This window comes from Haemaphysalis longicornis, unplaced genomic scaffold (assembly GCF_048455015.1).
Source record: "Haemaphysalis longicornis isolate Haplotype H1 unplaced genomic scaffold, Haemaphysalis longicornis Haplotype H1 scaffold_3, whole genome shotgun sequence".
NCBI lineage: Eukaryota > Metazoa > Arthropoda > Arachnida > Ixodida > Ixodidae > Haemaphysalis > Haemaphysalis longicornis.
Window position 1 is genome coordinate 46898462 of NW_027526335.1, and position 25893 is coordinate 46924354.

The 25893-nt window shown below is 45.4% G+C and overlaps 1 protein-coding gene across 2 annotated transcripts in view; it reads right to left on the bottom strand.

Moving 5' to 3' along the window:
* Window positions 1-1008: 1008 nt before the first annotated feature.
* Window positions 1009-25893, bottom strand: part of LOC144174404 (inositol polyphosphate-4-phosphatase type I A-like) — a 43234-nt gene continuing 18349 nt past the window's right edge. Inside the window, exons 14-26 of one of the 2 annotated variants that reach the window (XM_077703088.1) lie at window positions 24715-24829; window positions 23724-23901; window positions 21905-22109; window positions 19853-20028; window positions 16954-17220; window positions 15897-15965; window positions 14228-14472; window positions 12918-13052; window positions 10395-10513; window positions 8999-9043; window positions 5475-5581; window positions 4610-4764; window positions 1009-2885 (exon numbers count right to left, since the gene is read on the bottom strand). In XM_077703088.1, coding sequence (XP_077559214.1) covers window positions 2753-2885; window positions 4610-4764; window positions 5475-5581; window positions 8999-9043; window positions 10395-10513; window positions 12918-13052; window positions 14228-14472; window positions 15897-15965; window positions 16954-17220; window positions 19853-20028; window positions 21905-22109; window positions 23724-23901; window positions 24715-24829 — 1949 coding nt within the window. In that variant the 3' untranslated portion in view covers window positions 1009-2752. The remainder of the gene's footprint in view (window positions 2886-4609; window positions 4765-5474; window positions 5582-8998; window positions 9044-10394; window positions 10514-12917; window positions 13053-14227; window positions 14473-15896; window positions 15966-16953; window positions 17221-19852; window positions 20029-21904; window positions 22110-23723; window positions 23902-24714; window positions 24830-25893) is intronic. The other variant, XM_077703089.1, reaches the window with a different exon arrangement.

Consider the following 25893-nt stretch of genomic DNA (forward strand, 5'->3'; position numbering starts at 1 on the left):
CACACACATCAGGCCGTCCCACTGAGATCAGGAGCTATACCTTGTGGAGAAACATGGGGTTATTCCTTTCACTCTAAGCGACGTACCACAAGTGTTCCTCTCGGCGGCGGAATGCGCCCTCAGCTCTAACGTGCTTCCGCCATGCATATTCAATTACAGAGCCAGCGGGTATCGCGTAGTGTTGTTTTTGCCATCGGGCGCTCTCGGAGGGACTTCGTTTCGGATGCCCGTTGTCTACACGGGCTGCCGCCCTGGATTTGGATGTCGCCCGACCTCCCCAGCAACCGTCTGTTGGCCACACTCCCTTCCAGCGAACTCCGAACTGGTTGTAACTGCCGCAGACTTCGCTCGTCGTCACAGCAAGCTCGCTCGCCTCCACGCTTCACCATTCCCTTCAAGGCTTCTCATCTCCTGGATGAAGCGTGACGCCAGCCAGTAGTGTTCAAGGCATGTTGTGTGCGACGGGATCAACCACAGTGGAACTACTCTTCTCTGCTCTTTCCACGCCTTTCTAATCTTTACTTTTCTCTATTATATTCTAGCATCACTTCAAAATGTCGCTGCTGCTATTCATTTCTGCTATTCATGCCACAGCCGAGACAACGGATGCGAAGTGCTCGAGGGCAAGTAGAGCGCCATTAAATAATGCGAGTGCAATTTACTGATGATGCCACCGCCGAGAATCGGGTCGAAACACGGCAGATGATGCACGCCGGTGTTTTTCTTTTTTTTTTTCTGCACGACGCAGGCGTAAAGCGCATGCGCAGACGCACTGGCCACGGTCATGGCGGTTTTCAGTGTTGCCAACTGCAGAAATCGCCCACTAAACTTATCATTGAATGCCACCTATAGCAGTAATCTGCACTTATAGTTGTCTGTTTCATATCCTGAACTGCGCATTGTATTTGGCAACCGAAGAGACACACTTACCTCTGTGGCCTGTGGCAAAGTGAAGTATTTCTTGATTGTGTCTTGGTCAACATTTACAAGAAGACGCACACAAGCGTATAAGCAATGGATAAAACATCGTTTACTTCTGCAAAGTGCCCGTAAACAGTCTAACGACAGCACATGACACGCAAGGACATTTCCAGTGTCATCAGAGCTATGCAGAAAGCACTAAAAAGAAATGACAGGGAATGGCTGAGGGTCTGCTAACGAGGCAAGTGCTCTCAATGACACAGACCGCGTATGGCTCGTCTATTATGGCAAGTGATGGCTACACCGATAAAGCATAGATACAGTGAGCATTTGCAAACAAGTGTGCACCTTTGCTGAGTGACGGTGTTTGACCAAGGACAATGCCTGAGGAAAAGCTATACTTAGGTATTGGAAGAAACAATCGCTACGTATAAATCATTAAGCTTGTGCCAAATGGCTGTTGCTAACGGCAACAACGACACTTCCGCCGGGAGAAATAGCTCTCGCCGTATAAACTTCTCTTCTCTACACACGTAACAAAAAGTGAAAACACGCACTTTCAATCACAGTGTTCACATGTGGAGGGACTAGTGTGTTAGACATAAAGATGACATAATAAATGTGGTAGGCCAGGCCCGCAGAGACGGCGACCATAGCAGAAACCTATGTACAAAATAAAAGCACAGGCTACCACTCATTAACGCACAGTCACACTTAAGCTTGTCCTTTAAGCCCAATGTGCTGGAATATTGTTGGCACCACTCGTGTAACATCACCATTTCAAGTACAACAAATCGGAGGGCATATATTAAAGTTGAGCTTTCTTCGTTATCAGGTGAGATAGTTATTTGTTATTCAATAACAGATGAACACTTATAGGGCTATGTAATATGGTGGCCAAAGCTGGTTGTGCCGAAGTGTTAAAAAAAAAAAAACCATTATTTACTTTCTATTAGTCTCAAAACCAATCGAAATTAATAAACTCTCATAACAACTTATTTCTGATACACTAGTATTGCAAACTCAAAACCAAGGTTTCTCCACTAAAAAAATGTGGTATCAAATAATGCAAGAGAAAAATTATATTCTATGAGTACCTTCAACATTTTAAATGAAGTAAAGCAATTATATAGAACTTCCAATATCCATGTAACTATAAATAATGTTCTTGCAGATCTTAACAAGCTATGTTAGCTTATTTTAATAAACACAGGGCCTCACCCCTTTGAGTATAAAACATTCCAAATGGAGCCGTCCTCATACGCAATACGCGCCTCATTATTACAATCGTACAAGGCTCCTTAACCATCAATACAGAAGGTATTTGTACCTATGTTTGCACCCATAAATATTCTTTTCTAATCACAAGTGTCCTTCCATTCTTAAATACTAGAGGTCTATGACAGCCATGAGTCAGTCGAAGCAAAATTTGTCAGGCATGTTGATAAAAAACAACTCCTCACTACAGCGCACTAAAAACGAGGTAAAAAAAAAACATCTGCACCATCGAAAGTGCAGAGAAAAATGCACACATCTGCGCAAAACTTCGAAAAAAAATAAAGAACATGCGTATTGCACTAAAGTGTTTCTATAAATCTGGTTTGTGCCCACGCCAACCTGGCTTACGGGCACTGTCTGATATCGAAAGTGTATAGCCTTCTCTGCATTAGCCAAGAGGCTGCACTAAGGCTGCACTGTGTCTAAAAACCAGTGCAGTCACCATGTATGAGATTGAAAAGACATTACAACTTGGTGTTCTCGGGTGTGTGTGTCCCCCGAACGTCCCCTTCCCCCCGAATGTTCAACACCGAAGAAACCAAGGGAGAGACGGCTAGGACTGGACGTTGCCGAAAGTTCCTGGTGGGGGACGGTACTGCTTGGGCAGGGCCATCAGCTGCAGGCTGTTGAAGGCGTATTTACGCACGCCCACATTCTTGAATGTGTTGTGCCGTCTCGTGCCCTCACTGCGTTGAAAGCGAGACAGCGGTGAGAACGTTGCGTGCGCCTAAACCGAACACTGCAGCAGCTGCCCTCGTAGAACTGCTTGTTGGAAAACTTTGGCACAGTTCCTCATCTGACGCAACACTGAATTTATTAAAGACGATAGTCTGTCTTGGGCTACTTGAACGGGAAAATTTTGGTCTGTCTGTCTGTCACTCGATTCAGCCAGCAGGCCAAAGTGAAATAGATGCTGCGCAATAGTCTTATATACTCACGGCCAAATCTAAACGTCTAAGTCCGGTGGCAATGTTGATACTTGTCAACATTGTTGAACAAGAACAAGACGTTGTGCAAATATAAGGCAGAAAATGAATACATGAGTGATATTTGCAGTGTTCCTTTATTAAAACATTCATGGATGCTTGTTTTTTGCAATAACAAATGAAATAATACATCAACGACAGAAAACAGTCACCTGCCATTGCCAGCGCTACCTCCTGGCAACATTTAAGAAATCAAACAGCAATAGCAACGAAAGGTTCCTCTAGGTGGGAACCACGTTCCGCTTGGACCACTCGTGCAGTAGGGCAACGTGGTTCTATAAATGTTGTAGTCGGGTGCCTTGATTCACGTGCGTCTCCACTGTACAGCACCGCTGCCATCGAGGCACCCGACTTGGAGCAGTGGAACGTGATAAATTTAAGTTGAACAAACATTTAGCGTGTTATCTTGGAAGGAACGAGATGGGAGAGGAACAGCATGAGAGGTGAGTGGGAATGAGAAGGGATGAATTTACTTGCATGCAGGGGCGTTAGTCAACTATCGCCTTGTGTTGACATTTGCAACGAAAAGAGCAGATACGCGCCAATTTTTTTCCCCGCATGAAACTCTGATGGTCCGTGCACATCATTTCAGCATATTGCCTTTGGCTAAGTGATTAAGTGTGATTCGCTCTTTCTTCTGCACGTACGCTTCGTTTTTATTTTTTAATTTGTGCAGTCTATATGTGGCCTGAGGCATTAGGTTATAGGTTTAAGTTGCGCACTATGCTGTCACACGAGACTGCGTGTGATAGGCATAATTTTTGTTTCAATCATATGACACACCAAAAACATGACTGTCAGGCGTTCCAAGACGGTCATATCACAGTGGTTTCACTGTGTGAAGCTACGTTAGCAAATATAGTATCAAGTTATAAATCAATTTATTTAAAGCTATAAAACATCCTTCAAACCTCCCACAAACAAAATAAGACGAGGCCAGCAGCCTGGGACAGGAGCCGATCCAGGTGCCATCATTGGGAGGTGTCCCATAATGCGGAAGGGAGGGGGGAGAAGGGTGCAACCAACCAAATGTCGTGATTTGTTCTCAGTTGCACACCAAGTGCTTTTTTCACCAACCGTGTGACCAGCTAAAAAAGACACCCTCCTAGGTGCCACACTGATACTTTTTGAAGAAAAAATTGGCTGCGGGGAGAAAGCAATTGGTACGCTCCTACAAAGGTGGCGGTTGTGTTAGCCAAAAGCACCTCTCGCCTCTAACTTTTGTTAAAACTGAGGGGTGCTTTGCTCGCCGTGAACAGCAATGGTCCCCGCCACAGTCTAAAAAACTACACGTGCCGAAAAATCGGTGTTGAGGGGTGTGAGAAGAGGGGGGTGGTTAGTGGCTTTGGGGGGGGAAATCGTCCCCCCCCCCTCAATCCGCCACTGGTCAGGGAGGGGGGAAGAAAGAGCGGGAGCCTACTTGCCTCCGCATGCAGGCCACTGCCCGGGGCACCTCTTTGGCGTCCAGGCCAAAGTCCTGCAGCAGGATCTGGCCCTGCTCCAGGGTCACACTCATGCCCGTCCGGTCCTTGGCACTCTTGCAGCTGGTGAAGCGCAGGCCCCGCATGCGACGGCACGCCTGCAACGGGAGCCGCAGGCACCACCGTCACCCCCGCTACACTACACAGCAGAGGGGTTGCACCAGTGCAACAATGAGGCTGCACTGGCACTACCATGCTTCTGCGGATCTTCATGATGTGCGTGCCAGCAGTGCTTGTACATCGTCTGGCTAATGCTCACAGACAGAGAGAACACTGCCCCTAACTGTAGGCTGTCACTGCGTTTGTAACAAGCCTATACGAAATGCAAGGCACCTTAGGAACAAAACATACTGAAAGGATTACTGAAACTGGAGCCAGGCAAGGTCCAACTGCACGAGCAGCTTTGGTTTCACCAGACTTCCACAGCAGCGTGGAAAGAAAGCCGCAACTACAATGTAAAAGGCTGAAATTCACGCCGTTTGCTTCCAAGCGCAGAAGATTCCAATGCACTACAGAAAACAATGCACAGCAAACAGCAAAGCAATCTTCTCAAATGTCCACAAACGCCTGCACACTTTAACGACTCATCGGGTACCAAAGACCTCCTTTGGATAAACAGGTGGAATGCAGCACAACAAAGGTGTGTTTGCCAGGAATCCAAACACTGAAAATCACCCACGCTTGCTGTTTAATAGCAGCCAGAGGAAGTTTATCTACGATGACTGCAAGAAAGACTGTTATCAGAGCAGCATCAAGACATTTCATGAAGGGCAGGCGTGGTGGAAAAGGGCAGGTAATGCAATCGTACCTCCATGGCCAAGTGGAGCACCTCGACGTCCTTGCTCTTACGAGCGCGGGCATGGCTCTGGAGCTGCTCGATGACATCTGCCAGGGGCACCTCCCGGGGCTGGATGCCTGAGCACGGTGCACAGGCCCCACTTGTTGGTCTCTTGACTTATCGATTCCAACCCAAAGTTTCCAAACAATTTCTAAAGTATGGTTTCTTTGGCAAGTTGGTCAAAAAATAGCACAAAAGAAGCAAAAAACACGCAAAGGTACAGGGGCACAGCGTGACTCATTTAATTCCCAATGTTCTTTGCTACTTCCGCGCTGTTTTTTTAGGGGTGTGCCAACATTCGGAACTTCTGAATACCGAAGCAAACAACATGACGTTCAATTTGGATTTGAATCAAAGAGCACCATTTGAAAATTTATGAAGCATCTTTTAGTTATTAAAGTTAGAAACTGCCTATTTGTGGGCTTTCCCGGGCTTTCCCGCAATGCGGGCTTTCATTGCGGGAAAGCCCGCATTGCGGGCATTGCGGGCTTTCCCACAATGCACCAGGGATGTGCCTCAGAATGGCAACGGGAAAGTGCTTTTTGGAAGCCCCTTGGTATCACCGGTATTGGGCCAACTCCTCACTCCTGCCTTTCCCTGAAGCTGCCCCCGTCAACACTCTCTAGATAAGAAAGCCCAGTTGCGTACTGACGTAGCCTGCAGTTTTTAAATCAAAGGATGTGCAAAGTTGAGCTTTCTTTTTTTACCTGTAATGTTCCTTCTTTTTCTATATAGGCCATTGGAAAGACAGTTATCTAGTCTAGCTTCGCACTCCTAGGAACCACGATAAAGCTTTCTTTACAGAAAGGTGTTGACACTGCGCGCTGGCAAAACTAGCTTGCTGACTGACCATGCACGCTTATGATTATGCACTTGCCTCAATTTCAGTCTAAACTCCTTTTGTAAGTTTACATTAGGCATGACATGCCGTCTGCAGAACTGAAATATAAAATACTTGGCCGCACAACACAAGTGAGTTTTGAAAGTGAAATTAACGAGTTTTTAGTACGTTTAAAGAAAGGAAAATGCGAGCAAAAGGTCGGAAAGTGGGGACGTGCAAGCCTTGAGGGCATGCCTACGAAGGTTTATGAATCGGGCCAATTTTTTTATGCCTTGCGATGCCCCAACGGCGAATATTTTTTTGGAGCTGCCATGAAGGTCCATTACATTTCTTTTTCATAAGAAAATTGTGTTAGTGGTGTAGCTAGTCAGAATATAGGGCGAAACCCTAACTACACAAACACACTAATTACACTAACACGTTACTCTAAGCACACTAACCTCAATTACACTAGCCCATGAGTTGAAAGCTACCCATATAATAAAGCTAAAAGCAACAGCATAGCTTCTGTGTGCTTGTCTTATGCTCCAGGAAAATTTCACAATCCCTTTGAAATGGGCCTTTTATTTTTATTCAGACTACGTACTGAAGCATGCATAAGAATTACAAATCACTAAATATTCGCTATGATTCAAAAATACTTGCTTCGATTCCCAACAACTCAAGAAAAATCAGCATTCACTTCATATTTACTGCGAAAAGAAAAATCACTACTTGCTTACCCCTACTATTTTTTCACCAGGGCCTCTAAATAAAACAACAGCATAAAAATCTCAATTTGTTCGAAGTAGTTGAACATCATTTGCCCAAAAAAACAAATACATGAGCACACCCGCAACAACCTACACAGCACAGTCGTTTTCCCAAACAGGCAAAACATAATGGGATTGTTATACCAATATATAGGCAACATGCAGGCTCTGTACTCATACTGATTACGCTTCCCGCAAAACATCAACTTTCCCAGGCAGCCCGCGTACAATCGTGTACGGTAACGAGGTCCCATTAGGGATGACAGCCCTTGCCACCATGCCATTTTCTCTGTGCAACATCATCCCTCTGGCCAGTGCTCCTTCGACAGAAAGCGTAACTGCCCTGGCAAGCACCGTAGTTCATTCTTAAAATATCAAAAAGGTCTTCTCCACTAATTACATATCAGGTTTAGACAAAAACTTGACCGTTCGAGGCCTACACAGAGTTGCAACATAACTGTGGAACCTTCAAAACATTTTTGGGGAGGAAAACCACATTTTACGCGGAAGTCCCGTTTTATAAGGGTGGAAACTTGGACGAGTTGGTACCGTATTTTCGCGCGTATAACCCGCACCAAAACTGCAAAAATTTCAGCGGCAAAGTAGGGGTGCAGACAATACGTGGGGTTTTTTCTTTAGTGTAGCTTCATGGTAATGCGTGTTGTGCCATGAAGCTCCTACGCAGTAACACTGACTAAGTCTTCCATGGCAGCGATTGCACAAAATGTATGTTTTGAGCAATGTTTTGCGCAAGGACAAGGAAAAAAAACAAGGACGCGCGCACTCTAACAACTGAATTTTATTAGTGAATTGTGACTTTCGCCTTGCAGACTGTGTATTCTACTTGCTGAATATTTTTTATGCCTACATAGTATGTGATATGTTGCTCAAGCAGTAGCTTTGGTGCAGACTTTCCTGTATCAAATATGCAGGTAATACGCAAGGATTTCTTTTTTCTTTTCCGGTGGGCTGAAAGTGCGGGTGCAAATTATATGCAGAGGCAGGTTATTCGCGCGAAAATACGGTATGCCATGGCTGGAAAACAGCGCGAAAAGACGAAAACACAAGAGCAAGATGGACACAAACATGGCACCTTGTTTGCATCTTTCTTCCTCTTGTGTTTCCGTCTTTTCACGCTGTTTTCCAGCCATGGCATTTTAAGGCCTAACTTGTTTAGCAGGAATATTGGTGACGGCCCTTAGGTGGTCTTTTTGCAACTGAATGACGAGTTTTGCTGTGGGAGCGACTTCCACGAAAGCACCAAAAATGTAGCACTAGTGCCACCTCTGCTAACGAACAGGTAGTTTGCCAAGAACAAATTTCCAGTCGTCTTCAGTGGCGTTCACGGAGCAAGAATAAGATAGGAGGCGAAACTAGGCTTCCTAGCGAGGCCAGATAATGTCACAAGCGCTCGTCATACCTTAAGCTAGCAGCATCTGCCGCAGGTAAAGAAACTGCGTGGCCGCCGCAATCGGCATTTCACTGCTCAGCCGCGGAATAAGTGCGGCCACTGTCACTTCGTCCATCAGGTGCCGCTACCCTCTCCTTCGCCATCGCAGCTATGAAGCTTTGCAGTCCGCCTTGCTTTACATTGTGACATTATCTGGTCGCTCGCCCGCGCTTGTTGCAATGGGCCGTTTCGCCTCCTATATATTCTTGCTCCGTGGTGACGTTGCAACGCAGTGCATTTCAAGATCACCCGGCACCTGCAAGATTGCTCCAAGTGCATCCAGTGCTGTGCAAATCAGGTTCACACAGTGCCAACCATGTCGCAGCAATTACCAACTGCTGGGAATTCTAGTTTCTCAAAGCCTCAAGCCTCAAAGTGCGATTTGCATGTGGAATGTACCCCCCATTCGAAGAGCATGCAGCCACCATGCTTTCCTTGTGTAAATTCTTACTGCGAGATCTGCGTTCTTCAGTGATGGCCCAAACGACCGATGCCACTGAAGTTGGGTTCAAAAACATATTTTTAGTTCTCAAACACAGAAACAACAACAAAAAAGAAAAAACCTATCTGAATGAGCACAGAATACAAAAGTAAACACCTGTAAAGTTATATACTACCATGCGGTAACTACATAGTATGCTATGCTGTTGTACTTTATGCCAAAAAAAAGAAAAAAGAAAACAACAATATGAGAAAGAAATAAGACCAATTGAGTGTTACTCAGCAACTGCGCTACTGCAGGAGACGGCATCTCCCATGTCCATGTAAAAAGTGTGGAACAAAAAGCAGTCAAAGATTGCATTCAGCAGGATTAATGAGCACAAGATACTGTATCTGCCCAATTATAATATGCATCTTTGTTTTTTTTTAAATAAGGCTCCAAATTCAAATGCATGTTAAATCACACTCAAAATCTGAAACAAAACCAACTTTATGCCAACAAGATAAACCGTGATGCAATGTGGCTGGCCTATAGCCATCGACACAACTGATCCTTCAAATGGCATATCCAGCAAAGTTATACAGGCGGCATTAGAGTTGGTTTTCATAATTTTGCCATTCTCCACTGATGTAGTGCATGTGGTCTGGTTTTTTCTGAGTCGTCAGAATAAATTAAAAATGGCACAACCACCATTATATGGCATCGCTTGAGGTATTATGAGGTATCAGATAAAACTGAGGTTTATGGTCCGTAGACAGTGACAAAGAGCAGACGATGGGTCTTGGGCGATGGGAAGTACACGTTTTACATCATAGTGCATGAGTTTGTGTATGTTAATTTACATTTTATAAGGCATTACAAAGGACTTAGGTGTGATTAATTACTTCATAAGTGCAGTAGAATTGAAACCAAGTGACTTTTCTTTTTTCTGGATGTCCGTCAAGATCGTGCAAATGCAGTAATAAAATATTTAGTGTAGTGCCGTATTGTCAGCTTCGAGTAGTGGTCAAGGTACAAAACTTCATCACAGTGTGCAACAAGATTGAATTAACCAGTACAGCCACAAAATTACAATAATGCAATTCGAACACACTAGAAATGTTCCATTTTTCTGGAATTTTGATATGAATGCAGCTGCTGCGAACTCAAAAGCAGTTGAAAACAAAGCTGGACAAATTCAAGTTAATCAGGAGGTAACTTAAGAGCTACAAGAGCTACAAAACATTGTAGCACTAGGAGCTGATCAATTAATTACAAAATATAAAGAGCTAACTATTACTGTCAATAAATACTATTATAATATCAGCTGATGTGATTTTTTTGCTATGCAGGCAATTACACAAGACAACTGCCAAGGTTCTGCTGTTCCTACAGTAGCAAGTGGTGTTCAAACGGTCTCACTCACTTCGCATTCTTGGCGCTTCGTTTTTTGGCATTGGAAACTTCTGGAACTGCTTGTGATATTCCTTCAGCGATGCAGCCCCATCAATGTTGATGCGTTCCTGGAAGCTCTGGTCACCGATCCTACACAGTGCAAAGAAAGGCAGGACAGCCGTAAACACGACTAAAGAACTCTTCTTTACAGTTGGGTATGATATATCATCACTAATGCATGCAATAACTAAAAAATACACAGCACCACCAAACAAGATCTCCTGTAGAAGATGGCGAAGAGAAATGTTAATGGCATCACAGAATGTTACAAATCTACAGTGGAACCCTGGTGATCTATCTCCCGGCCTTACAACCCCCCGCTTCTTTGATGGAGTGCCATGGTCCCAGCAAATTCTCCATAGAAACAATGCATTAAAACCCCCGATTATACAACGCTCGGGTGCACGTGGTCCGCTTCATATGACGGACCCTAGCGGTGATAAACTGGCATTTTTCCCACCTTTTGCACCACTTCACTGCCTCATTCCAACCTTTCTTTATACTAAACCCATGTTTGACACTGCTTGATGTGCAAAGGTCCAAAGGAAGGCCAGACCACTCGCTGAACAGGAGTTAACCTTTGATAGCCCCACGCGACAGCTGAACAGCAATGCACCAACCACGACAAGTCCAAGTCCAGGTGGCCGGGGGACCACGACTCTGAAGCTCCCATCGAGCCGATGAACAGAAAACACATACAACGCAATACCACAGCGATGACCGAACACCTGTTTTCCTTGCCCACTCAATCCAAGTTTCTTCCTTTCACGGTGCTCTCTCTCCCCCTTTCTCTGCTCTCAGCTTATCAGTGTCTTTCAAAGCCGTGTTGTTGCTCCGTTCCTTTTTGTCCTGCCTTTTTTTCATGGCCGCCCGGTACCATAGTTCATTTCGCTTGGCCTTGGCAGTTTCACACTCTCGCCTTTCCCCCTCTCAATCTGTTCGGCCGCATCAGACTCCCCAGCTTGCCTTGCGCTTGCAAGGTGCAGGGCTGGCAAGCTAGCGCCAGACGGCATGGTGGCCGCGTGGTGTGCGGCACAAGGCTGGCAGGCGGGTGCACACGCAGTGGATGGGAGTGGGGCACAAAATAGGAGTTCCTTTTTTTAAGAAACTTGGAATAGTAGCTAAAGGTTGGCAAATTATGTGAGAATGCGCTAAATATAGTAGTTATTTTAAATAAGTTCTCAGCCCACCTGCAATTTTGAGACCGCCTACTAGGCCGGCATTTACTCGTGCCCCGATCATACGACACTTTTGCGTGGTCTCTTGAAAGTCGTATTATCAGGGTTCCGCCATATATCGTATTTACTCGCGTAATGATCGCACTTTTTCTTCAAAAAAAAATTGATGCCAATTTAAGGGTGCATTCATTACGCTGGATAATTTTTTTGCAAAAAACTTTTGAGCACAAAAAACGCAAGCAAGTTGCGGGTCAAAATTTTTACAATAATGCTCATGAACATAATAAAAATAATAAATAAAAGCATAATAAAAACTCTGCCCACCGCCGCCAGCCACTTTGCAAAGTAACGCAAAATGCTGTGTTTTCATGAATTATGGAATGCACCAGAACAAGTTGGCTGCGAGGTGACAATAGGTCGACCAATAACTGCCTGCCGCTGTCACAGCGCGGGATATCAAAAGAGACATGGCTGCCGACGCAGAAAGCTGAGCGCATTTTTTTTCTTGGTCTAGAGTACATCATGTGCCTTTAGTGAAAGTTTCTTCCTCATCAATATGGAACGCATGCTTGCCAATATCGTGAATATCGGATAGTCTGCGGCGGTTACGTAGCCATGTCCGCTTTGAAAGGCAAGGAAACCAAGGTAAGCACGACCATCATCAGCTATAGTTGGCACCCATACGACATATTTCTGCGGCAAGTTCAACGTGCGTCCATTGCGCGGGAAATAAAAAAAAAATCGAACTTTGATGATAAACTTCAGGGGTGCGATCATTACGCAAGTGCGATCATTATGGGAGTAAGTATCCTTTTAAAAAAACAACATAACACCTGCAAAACAAATCATGTGCATTTTACACTAACCTCTTTCTCTTTTTTTCCCTTTCCCTTTCGTTCGCTCAGAATTAGAACAGGAATTTTGAAAGTGATTAAACCTGTAATCTTGGTCCCATCAAAATCAAGCCCTGCACAAAATTCATGGCCTCCTTCTAGGCTATAACTACAAAACAATGAGCTGCCACACAAACTATCCTTGTATAAGAAACATTTTGAAGATGCAAGGCAGATCACTACAAGTGCTGCGTACAAAGAGTGCAGCCCCATAAAGCCCAACATTTGTTTGACTGCAGTGAAGACATGTCATTTCAATCAACCCCACCACCTGTAATCCTAATTTTTAGAACCCTTAGCTATCATTATAGACAATCATATTAAGAACGGTTTGGCTTGCCACAGATTCGGTAAAGACCCGAACACAACAGCCCCATCGAACTGTTTGAGATGCACTTATTTATCTAGTTGCACCCGACTTACTTTTCGGCCAGTGTGGCTTGCTCGTTGATGCCCACGTTGAAGAACACGGGAACAACACTGAACTGAAAACGGCCTCTGTGGGGCACTCGGGCCATCACCGTCTCTGGCGTCGGTAAGAGCACCGAGAGGAAGACACTGCAAAACAGAACAGACGTGTCCCCACTGAGGCTTGGTAGGAAACTTGTCCAAGCTACAAAAGATACCCCTCATTCCCAAACCCCATTGGCAAAAGCAGCAGCACCACAGGATGTTTCATGCATTGTCCTCCAGAAATAACGCGAACATAAATTTGCAGCAAGTTTGTTTATTTCAAAGGGCAACATTTAAAAAGACACCTTCTATTTCGTCATCGTCACAAAAATGTGTTGTGGCCTCAAAGGCGGGGCCAAATGTGAAGTACGGTAACTGTCATAATATATTTGTTGCCTTCAACCAAACATTGAACATTCCAGATTTCCAATGCCACCAGGTTTGTTGAAACACCGAACTAAAGAACTCCACAGACAGCTTTAAACGAACCCAGCTAGATCAGATGCAAACTGGTGGAGTAGTGGTATGTCAAATACGCAAACAAGTAATACACCGCTCTTATGGGAATATTGAAATGTAAAAACCGGTCGCTCTACATTGGCATTACAGTGCCGAGAGTACAAATGTCAGAACAAGAAGTTATTTGGATTTTGGAGGACTGTCTTTTCCAATGAACAGCCATTTTAATTTAATCCAGTCTTAACCCTTTCAGCCCTAATTTTTTTATTCAAGCACAAAATATTTTCCTGTGTATTCTAATAAATTTTACGGCTCCTGTAACCCCCACCAAAAAAATACAGCTGGAAGTGCAAGTACCTACTGATTTAATAATGAGGCGATTAAATAGGACATCTGGAAATTAAAAATGTTATGTTGAGCAGAAAAGTGTTTTTTGTATGTTTTCCTAATTTTCTGACCTCACTAGCCTACAGATGAAAGATAAGCTTCGTAGCACGCATATTTACAGCTTTACAAGCTTGGGATTAAAACCAGGACGGGTGCTTTTTTTTTAACCTCGACTCGTAATCTTGTATTCCCTCTAGCTTTTTCTTCTTTGTAGCTTCCAGTTCCTCTAAAACGCAACAATGGCGATGTCTATCGCAAAGGTCATTTTTGAAGGACAATTCCCCAAAAACTAGAAGTTTTGGTTCAGTTCTCTAAAGGAACTTTTATTTGGTGGCGCCAACTGACACCACCGGGGCCGAAAGGTTTAATTAAGTGTCCTTTAAATTCTCCAGTAGCGCACCATGCTGGCTCAGTAAAAAAGTGTGGCCACATACCGGCTCCCCTCAACACGTGGCTTCGGGCTGCACACATTGGTGGCCGGCTCGAGCCAGAAGGCGACGCGGCGGAGGTCGTCCACAGCTACGACCATGTCTTCGAGCATGGCCATCTCGTCGCCGTGGCAACTCAAGAGTCCCGTGAACTGGGCCAGCACCCCAAAGCTGGTCAGGCAGTGCACAAACAGCGGGTCCGCCTGCTGGCACCAGAGCTTGGACATGAGGCCAGCCACCAGGGAGGTCAGCTGCAGTGGCCGAGGGGAACGACGTGCGGCTCACTGGGTGTGTTGGCGGAGCAGTGGAATGCTAGCGGCAATATGATGATACGGTCCCATAAGGGGAGTAGGATAGAACAAAACACTTTTCTAGCATTGGCGGAGCAGTGGTACGCTAGCGACAACAAGATATGGTCTCCTAAAGGGAGTATGATAGAATAAAAAGCTCCAGGGATAAAAAGCTTGCTTGAGAAGTATGTGGGACAGTTAGTTCGGTTCAGTTCACCTAAGGGGGCACATGGGTCTTTGGGACCAAAAAATTGCCCAAAAAAGCATTTTTTAGGTATCACTTTTCTCTTGATTTGCAGATTTTCCTCCAAAAATTCCGTACATGGAACAGGACCAGGTACTTATAAAAGTCATAGGGGCCCGATTTCAACAAAGAAATAATTATTTTCCCATAATTCCCCAATTTTTCCCCACGAGTGGTATTGCAGTGATACAAAATTCTCGAGAGGTACATCCCAGCATGTACTGCAGCTAGGAAGATCATTTTTTTGCACTGTGAAGCTGAACGTTTCAACCTTGCGATATGGGAAGCAGATTTTGCATTTTGTGTCTCCGTAGTTGTTTAATTAGCATTATTTTTAATTGGTTAGCAGGAGTAGTTCAAACCTAGAAGTTAGAATTGATGTAAACGTGTGTGTGATTGCAAAACAAACAAACTGCTTCCCACATTTCATTCTCCACAACTTCTGGTATCTATTGATGTCTTGCTGGTAACCTTTTGTTGAATAGTTTTTCTCCTATTGTTCTCAAGAACAATCAAGGAAAGATTTTAATTAACTTGTAAACTAGTTACCTCACATCAAAACTAACTGGTCATTTGAAATCAGCTAAAAAAACTGAACAAGACTATGAAGGTTTGTGAAAATTGGTTGGAAAGCAAAAAAAGTTTCGAAGACCAGTTCACCAAAGCTAGCTGAAATTCGTTTCATGAAAGAAAAAGTTAGGTGAGCTGGTTAGCTGAAAATTGACTTTTCTTGTCAATGCATTTCTCTTCCTTCTTTCTCTTTTACTACAATAGAAAAGGGGAAAAAAAGGCACACTGACAGATAGCTTCAGAAACAAGCATCAGGGGCGAGGCAGTGACAACCACCCGATACTAAGCAACAGGCCTATCATTTAAAGCACAATGTCTGTTCAAATGTAACAGCTCCTTTATCTAATAGAAGAGAACCTTGCGTGAAGCGGTGATTACATTTTGAGTTGGCATTAGGATGTAGGCTTATAGGAGGCACTCAGATCCGGTTCAGTTCCAGTGTGCACTGTGAAGTGATGGCAGAACAAATGACGGTGGCATTAATGGTCAGGTACCTTGCACATACTTAAAGCCATAATTAATGAGACATAATTAACGAGGCTTAATAACGGCGTCCACAATCAGTACGCACCGCATGAGAGAAGCAGATGTCTCTCCTCTGACGCACTGAGTAGCTCAGAGATGCCGATGGGTGTGGCTCCTGGAAAGACACAACACACACACACACAAAAAAAAAATTGTATGACTTGGGTAACCTGCCCCCCTGTGTTTCAGTGGCATTGCGACACTGCAGTCCTCTTGTGAAAGCACTGAGATCCCCTGAGATGCTTCCATTACTACACTTAATGATGAGAATGTCTGGCCATTTTTTAATACTACATAGTTTGTTGTTTTAATCTTTCATGTAATAATGCATTCCTTGCTATTCATATTGATCAGAGTACAGGTATATTTGAAAACTTCAAAGCATTTGACAGTAACGAATAGTGAAGTTTAGGTTGCTTAAAATGATACAAATAGGGATATGTTTAATGCATGTAAATTTGCGTGAAATTTACCATCACAGGCTTCATTACATTGAAATTACCAAAAATTTCTTTCGTTATATTAAGGCTACACATGCCCGAATTTCAACAGCCATAAAGTTTTGTAAGTTTTATTACTTACTATTATTTCAGGGTTCACGTCATATTGAAGTTCCCTGTATTGAGTTTTAACTGTACACAGTGGCCTCTGTTTAAAACCAACTAAGATGGGAGGCGCTCAGATTTAGGCTCAGGCGAGTTGGTGCACGACGACTATGAAGAGGTCGCCAAAACCCAAGAGAGAGGGAGGGCAACCCTGACGCTGAGGTGCTTCTCCATCCCCTACTCACAACACCCCACGCTTACGATTGGGGCTAGAGAATACTTCCCCAGCACTCCTTCCCTTTTATACTGCTCTCAATAGAACCCACCCAGCAGTAACCATTTAGTTCAAAGTGATGCATGCGAGAGCTATGGCATGGACAAGAGGAACACACCAAGCACTTTACAAGGCACACCCGGCAACATTTATGCTCGAAGTTCAACGCTGTGCACTGCTGCCAACTAGCTCTGCAGACTGGCCACGTGAAAGCTAAAACGTAACTGGACCTGCCCCACAAAAGCACACAGCAGGGGGAGTGGGTTGGGTCGCTGCTCCCTCACCTTGAGCGAGAGCAGGGCATAGCTGAAGCGTGCCACTTTCTGGAGGCAGGCCATGGACTGGCGCAGCTTGCGCACGCTGGGCGCCAGCTCGGCCTGCCAGGGCGAGAGGTCGCCCGGCGTGCTGCATGGGGTCAGGGGGTCCAGGAGAGGCTGCTCCGTGCTGCTGCTGCCGTCCGCCTGCTGCTGGTCGTCGCCCGCGTGTGCCAGGTGCTGCACCCGCCCCGCCATGCACATGATGCTGGCACGGATGTTCAGGTGCGTCAGCTCCTGCAGCACGGGTAGGGGACACAAGCGAAGGCGTCACAGGAGGACAGCACCATTTCATCATCCACTAGCAATATGTGGCTCTCACAGGCCTGCCTCTTCTCCCCTTCAGTGCTGCTCTTTTGAACGTCGACCCCTGGTGCCTTCATATGATTGCATTCGCAACTCTCGTTTATAACTATGCACTGCTACGGTCGCAGACCGAACAAAAAAAATTGGCCGCATGTCTGCTTGCTTAGCTGCTAATGTTGCTGAAGGCGAATACTCTCCCGCCCTCCACGCCGCATAACTGCCTCCCCTCTCTCCCTCACCTCATCATCCTCCCCTGAAAGGATGAATGCGATGGACGTTTGTTAAATTCAATTTTCCTGTGTTCCCGATGCTCCTGTGCTATCTGTTGGGATAGCGCAGTCCTTTTTTTTTCTGCTTCAAATAACACAAGCAGTCATCGTCGGTTTTAGTGTTTTCTTTTAGCTTGCCTCCCTCCGACACCATTTTTTAATGCATAGCCTCTTTTATTATTTTCTATCGAACAAACCAATCCAACATGCACTCTTGGTTAAAAGAATGCTGGCACTATCGGTTGCGTACTTACATTTTGCCTCAATTGTGCCTGAGGTTTCTTTTGCACTGAATAATGTGGGCATGTAAGAGCCATGCCAGCAGCTTTTGTACTAGTTTGGTACAGTGCTACCAATATACAGGGTGGTACGATGACCGTATTTACTCGCGTAATAAACCCACTTTTTTTCCAGAAAATTTGGCATGAAATTGGGGGGAGGGTTCATTATGCGGGAAAAAGTTTAAACAGATTTTTAAAAGTTGAAATTTCAACAATAAAGCTGCTAAATTTCATACAATAAAGCTGCTAAGAGAAGCGCTATCAGAGCCTTACCATTTCTGTAAAAACATGTAGGAAATTATGTAATTAAATTTCTTTTTTATTTACAACATGCTAGTGGCCCACTACTCGCCATGGAGCTGTCCTCAAGTCACTTGCAGCCTCACATTCGTTGTGGGCCCGCAGCGCACCATCTTCCACGCCGTCAAGGCACTCTAAAACTTTTTTTCCCACAACGGGAAACTTCTCTTCTTTGGGGCCACAAAACACACGGGGATCCCTGTTCATCGCCCAAAAACGTCTCGCACGCACTGGGTCAACACTGAAGTGCCTCCCAGTCACGCGGTTTCCATGTGCATAAACGCATGCTCCACTACCTTCAGTTTAAAACCGGCTGTGTAGCTCACGTACTAGCCCATTGAACGGCGTGCTCCAGGAGCACAAAAAAAGTAGGAACACAGCTGAACAACAAAACCACAGAGCGTAATGGCGGCATCACGGAACAGCAAGAGCAGAGGAGTGCGGAGTACGTTTCGCACTTTGTTCGCACGCCGCAACGTTTTCATGGCACAAGAAGGTCCGTTTTGTGTTCAGCAGGTGGCACTACGCAAGCGCGCAATTTTTAAATTGTGAGCCATGGCATTCGCGCCCACGTCTCCGGCTACCGTGGAGATTTATTTTTGTTGGAATGCGCTTTTTGCACTTCTGTGCGTACTCTAGCGTGATATCAGGTTGCTGCAATCGTTTACGCATCAGCAACCATGCTGAGATAAAAGCATATTCTCGCTTCATTTTCTATTCAAAGTGACAAAAAAGTAAATTCTCAAGAAGAAAAGTGGGGAAAGGGTTCCTTACGCAAGTGAATACGGTAATAGGAACACTTTAAACTTTTTTCCTGAGCGAACCACCACTTCGTTCGCACTCAAACTTCACACGTAGGTCGCATTTTGTCGTCTATTCTGTTTGACACCGGGAACAACGACGGTACTTACCTGCTCATTCTGAAAATAAAAACGATTTTCGCCTATAAGAAAACGGCGGCCGATTTGGACGTGCGAGCCAATGCAAGCTGATCTTAGAACGACGGCACCACCTGGGGTATGCAGAGCAAAACAGACGATGGAAATTCACGCTCCTTCCACGGCAGGAAGGAGCCAAATGGGGTAGCAGACGATCAGAAAATCAGAGTTACTTCGAAGAGCAGAATATGTGAAAGCAGGTGAGGAAACAAATTATTGATGATGATGAACAGTGGGAATACTTTATTGTGATTGGTATCAGCAGTTATGCAACTATTTGTGATCATCGTAAACTAGGGACAAGAGATTTTTCTGATCGTCTGCTACCTCAATTGGCTCCTTCCTACCGTGAATTCCCATCGTCCGTTTCGCTCTGCATACCCCAGGTGGCACCGCCATTCCAAGATCAGCTTGCACTGGATGCACGTTCAAATCGGCCGCCATTTTCCAATAGGCGAAAATGGTTTTTGATTATTTTCATAAATAACAGGTAAGCACCGTCGTCGTTCCCAGTGTCAAACAAAATAGACCACAAAATGCAACCTTTGTGTGAAGTTTGAGTGCGAAACGAGCAGCTAAGGAAAAATTTTTGAAGTGTTCCAATTATCGTCTTACCACCCTGTACACTTCGTGTTGAAGCACTCTGTGCCACTGGCCAGGTTGCTGAATCGAGTAATGGACAGACAAACAGACAGATAGACCAAAATATTTGTGTTGAGGCAGCCGAAAATGACTGCCACCTTTGAAAAAAAGGCAACAGGGTCAGCAGACTCACCAGTGGCTCAAACTCTTCCGAGAGACCGGAGAAGCGCGACTCCTCCGTCGAGTACATGGAGTCCGACTTGTGCAGCTGGGTCATGGGCCGGATGGCTGGGCTGCACACGTTCCCATTGATCGACGCCGCATCGTGGGGTGCCGCCTCGTCCCCGGACGATTCATCACTGGGGCAGCCTGGGTGGAAGGGGGCGATTTCTTAAAACCATCGCACGTAAAAGGTCACCAGGACAAACAACATGCAGCTGTGAAAGAAAAATATTTGTTGGGACGCTTAAGTACGCTGATGAGCCTGAATATACTTATCAAAGACTTCCTTACCGCTACATCGCATTCACATTGCCTTCTCTGCTTTCGTTTCTCGGCCGTTTGGTGCGAATTACTTCAACCACGTGACGAAGCACTTCGTCCCGTGGTCTTTCTTGTCCAAGTTTTGTTTTGCGCTGTTCCCATCATGATCCTGTACCAACAAGCCCAACTCGCAGTTCATCTGTTCTACTCACACGCCATCACAGCGCGGTGGTAAAGCACTCGGCTGGAGACCTGGGTTCGATGCCCGTGCACCTTCAATGCGTATCTTATTTACTCTTCCCTTTCAACATTATTTACACTTATCTATAAAAACAACAGCAACGATGCTAATTTGTCGCACAATGGGGCACTTAAAGGGGCTGTGAAGACAAAATACACCTTCATTTCATTTGAAAGAACCCAGCTTCAGTACCTTGCTCATCTTAATTCCAGCCATGAAAGACTGTTTTTGACCGGCAAAATGGAACGAGTATTGAAAATCTTTCAAATTTCGCGCTACCATGATGCTCGTTCATTCATTCATTCATTCATGACGTGCTATGGGCAGGATTGACGTCATATGTTCCAGCACTGAAAACAAAAACTGCACATTAGCATTCAAGTGATGCGACCAAACAGAAAGAGGCCCCACCCCGATCGGCCTAGTCATGTGTCTTAGCGGTGGTTTAGGTCAGCGGCCACCAACCGCACAAACAAGATTCTGTCACGTCATAGAAAAGTCACCAGAAAGTGGCGGCACATGTTCTCTTAAGAAAGGGGCCATGCAGACAAAATACAAGTTTGTTTTACTAAAAAGATTTTGTGTTTTATAGTGCCCCCAGCGCTTGTATGGAAGCAAACTATGCTCCATTCACTGAGAAATCAATCAATTTGAGTTAAAATTTTGATTCTCCAGTCAAATCGTGCGTTTTCGTGAAGTCTGCAATGACGTCACAAGAACCGCCCTGCAGCCGATTGCGGAGCCTTGCTTACCGTTAGTGAGCCTAGATGGTGCCACCATACTGCAAAGGGCCCTTTTCTGCCTTTGCTTCGTCTTTGGCCGTATTTGCACCTGGCTTGTTTTTGTTAAGGTAAAAAATAACTGTTTCGTGAAACATGGCGTTTCCTTGACATATATGGTCACATAAGACCCCGTTGCCTACGCCAATCGGCCAGTGTTTTCTGAGACAACCCCAAAGCGCCGCAGTGCTATGCAGCTAAAACAGGCATAGTGTGCGCAGGACCAACAGCAGTATGCATCGGTACTTTCTATGCTTACGTGTACTTTCGTAACTTCCGTAACTTCCACTGCTTAAACTACCATTCTTACTGCTGTAAGATGAATATGCATTACATTTAAGCGCAAATAGCTTCTTCAGCAAGCTTATGAGCCCTACCTAATTTGCGTTTGCTTTTGCGGGTCTCAGCCAATCACAGAGCTGGGCGTATGACATCATAGGTTCTGTTGCGGTAAATGAGCTCGTGGGTCGTATGGCCATTCCCTTTTTCCTAATTACGTAGCCTATTTGAGCAAAGTGTGCATTAAAAGCGGTGTCGGTATGATTCTAACGAGGCAATCTTTCCAATGAACCAAACTTGTGTTTTGTCTGCATGGCCCCTTTAATATCACCATTACCTGTTTAAAGTGTGCGTGTAAAGTGGTGCTGCTGTTATCGGGGAAAAACCCGCCTCCATAACGAACCCAACTTGCATTTCACCTTCGTGGCGCCTTCAAGTGCCCTTTGCCTTACAAATGGCTCACCGGACGAGGTGCACGGTGGTGCGGGGAACTCCCGTGGCAGGGAGGCCGACTTGAGCCGTGCCAGCGGTGGTGGCCGGTTGATGGGCTCCTTGCCCGTGCTGGGAAACGCGGGGGTCTTGGGGGGCGGGAGGCAGCGGGCCCCTTCCCAGATGGCCAGGGCCTCTTCCACCAGGGAGGCGTGGCACAGGCTGGTCAGCTGCTTGGCCTGCACGGATGGATGGAGAGCACGCCCACAGGTGGAGAATGAAAGAACATAAAGGGCACTCGGGCGGGGCAAAAATAATTTGGGTGGGTTGTTGCAAGGCAATTGTGGAGGATGCGCAAAACGCCCGCAACAGTGCCTGGTTGGTACAGGATGGTGATTATTGACGCAATCAAAGTTTCAAAGTTTATTCCAAAAATACAATGACGTACGATTACACAATGTAAGTATACAAAAGGAGGTCCCAAGGTAAGAAATCGAGGGCAGGAACTCCTATCTTCCCGCACTCTCTTTTTTCTCCTTCTCACCGTCTCTTGATTTTGATCGCCAAGCGCCACTAAATCTTTATTCCTCCTTTTCTTCACCTCTGGAACATACCCGCGCAGCTATGAGCCAGAGGCAAAAAAGAGGTAAAAGTAAGAGGGAGGTGCCCATGCAAGTAGGATTCACCATACCCTTGGTGCCACAGAGGGGAATTGATCCCTTCCGTCACAGTAAAAAAAAAAAACGCCACCATGTCTACAACTGGTCTCAGCTGAACAGGACCTGTTTCATCCCATTGCCCCTCTCAGAAAACACAGGTGTTCCAACTGTGTCTAATAGGTTGCAACATTAAGACATAACTGGGTTCAATTGCACTTGCCTCGGTCCAGTTGGACCTCACTGGCTATACAAGCATTCCTACCATGGCCAATAACCCCACGGCATTGGGACACAATTGGAGTCGATTAAAACTTGGCTGGAACCAACTGGGCCTCACTGATAATGCAGGCATTCTCATTGGTCCGAATTAGAGATATCAGTAGACCCCTGTGCCCCTTAAATACTGATCAAGTCTCATCCCCCGTCATGCCTGAATTTATCACAGGAAAGCTGCCTCATGCCACTAAAACTAAGCAAATTCGAGTCACAGTGAAGTCTGCTTATTTAGCAGTTAAATTATGACTGTGGTTTTACCATGTGCTCACACATACTTCACAACTAGACAGGTTATTGGAGTGTCAATGTTGTGAAAACGTAAGGAATTTTTACACATTTCATGCCCAGTGCAAATGAAGGAAGCCAGACAGGGCCTCAACAGCTGTGAGTAAGACTGTCTCCTCAAAGTTTCACCCTGATTCCATTTTTTAAAGACCTAGAACTATGGCTTCTTAAAAAGAAGCTAATTTTGCTGCAAAGCATGTACATTTGCCTGGCTCTCCCACAAACGTGTGCTTTTAGACTGGCCTTTATGCAGTGCACTAAAGCTTTGAAGCACGTGTAACAAAAGATAAAAGAATAAAACTGGCGTACAAGTGATTTTTTGGTTTGCTCTGGCTATAAGGCACCAATCAAAACCATCCCCTCCTTCACCTCTTGGTAAGGTCTCATCGCTGTCGGCAGCTTGCAAGCAGTCCGCAAAACATGTACGTTTGCGGACCAATGCTTTAGAGCCTACAGTTTTGCCCAGAACAACTCCAGCCTTCAGCAAAGGAGAGCCCCACAGCCATTTTTAAAACTTAACAATCAGTTTTCCTATTGTGCAACCAAGCCGTTCAACTGTGCCGCTGTTTGAGTGAACTCCAAAGCCGGAACCCTCCTCCTGCTCTCGTGCACTGCTGGCCACCCCCCTGCTACCTTGTCGCCGATCCTGGCGGCCGTGGCCACCATGCAGGGGGCGTCCTTGAGGTCGGCCAGCTGCATGAGCTGCTGCACGTCGGCCTCAATGTCCTCCCGGATGTGCTCGATGCTCAGCATGGCCTGCGCCGCCGTCGACAGCCGGTCGGGACCCAGCACGCACGCCTGGCCCTCCCGCCTGCAGCAGCAGCAGCAGTGTGAGCTACCATGCTGAGCCCAAGGGCATAAGCAACAATCGCATACCCAGTGCCACCCTTTATGTGATGGTCAGCCAAGTGTAGCAGGTGTGTGCAATTAATCCACCACACAGACAGAACTCTGGGTTCTAGGGGGCAGGTTAAAGTCATAGAATCAATGGCCATTGGAAATAATAGTCAGCACATTTTTTTATTTCAATCAATAATCAGCTGCACAAGTCATGTGGCCTACAACAGCCAGATTCGATATTTCTACAAAGTGGTGCAGTTCGCTCTCATCGTTAATAAGACATGCTGACCCAAGTTTTGTTATTAGCTGCTGCCGTGCGGTCTTTCAGTATGAAGATCTGTAGCCTGCAACTACTAGTTTAAAAAATTATTCAATAATTTTTCTCCAAAATCAATAGTCACATGCGGTCTAGCACAACTAATATCTGTCTGCCACATAATGGAATAGGACTAGCAAAAGTAGTGCATACGTTTCTACAGTTTCTTTCACAGCCATCTATATAAAATAACTGGAAACTAGCATACATACTGTAAAGACTCATTAAACACACTACACCTCATTATTTCTCCCTGCAACTTGCGTAGCCTTGACGGAAGTGACATGTCAATTTATAAACCACACGATAAACACACTGTTGGCAGAAACTTACATTGCCACCTTCACAACCCTGTGGAACTCGACTAGCTCACTGGGAGAAGTAGCAACTAAAAAGAAGGCTTACAATGCCACTTGAGGAATGTTTCCTTCTCTCGCAATAAGGGTACTGCGAAAATCAAAAACTCACTGCAGCGACGGGTAGGCGTTCTTGAGTTGGTTGAGGAGCCTGTGAAGACCGCCGTGCTGGAACTTCTCGGCATACGCAGTGAACGCCCCCACCGTGACAACGTCGTAGACGCACTCTGTTCCGAGGGAAGAGGCCCAAAGAGACGCAGGAGGATTGTTAGTAGCATTATGACAGCAGCAGTAGGAAATTGTTAAAAATCGGGGTTTGCTCCCCTTTGAAAGTGATTGATAAGACAAAATGTGGTGGCTATAATAAAATCCTCGCTCTCGAGAACAACAGCATGGGGTGTCAACAGTGTGCCATGCTTTTCGGCTTTGGCCATGGCCTCAGCCACAAAGCCGCAACTGCAAAGGCTGTGTCGAGTGGCAGCAAGCTGAGTTGGAGATCTTTGTGACGAACGTACATACGTACGTACAAACTTTTCCACTAGAGCAAGCATCTCATTCTGTAATAAAATATTATTCCGACTCTACCGTCAGCTGTCCTCTCTCTCTCTCTCTTTCTCTCTAATAAGCTAACAGAGTTCTCTTACGATTGTTAATTCCTGTAAACAACAAATGGGGCAAAGGCAAAATGTGCATGTCTGACAGGCAGGAGTGTCGAAACAGGGGAGTGACGAATGGGGTAGCACAGCCCCCCCGTCAAGGGACACCTCAAGACTGCTGCTGATCCCACATGGCTTCAGAAAGGTTAGGTTTATTTGCAGAAGGCAAAGTCAGACGGAAGGATAAGACAATATTCAGATAAAATCCTGGTCGCACTGTTCACTGATTGACCATTTTTCCCTTTTATGAAGGCCCCCTTTCTAAAAAAATAGTGATTTTGACGTTACCCGTCTTCAGCAGATATAAAGTTTAAAGGCCTTCGTATGACACATTTGACAAGCTAATCTTCCATCTCAAATATTCAATGCCTGCGGTATCAATCGAAGGATGGATTTTCCCTTTGTACTGGGCTCGTACACCTGTCACACTGTCCAGCAAAGCCAGCTTCACTGGACAGTGTGACCAATACCTCTTTATCCTAACCAGCTCAGATTTCTTAGGAAGCTCCAGCTCCCTGAGCGGCTTGCACCAATTGTATAATTACTCACACTCCAACAAGTTGACAGCAGAGATATTAGCAGTGTGGCGATACTATATTACAAAATACAAGTGTGTTTGTACCATACCACTGGAA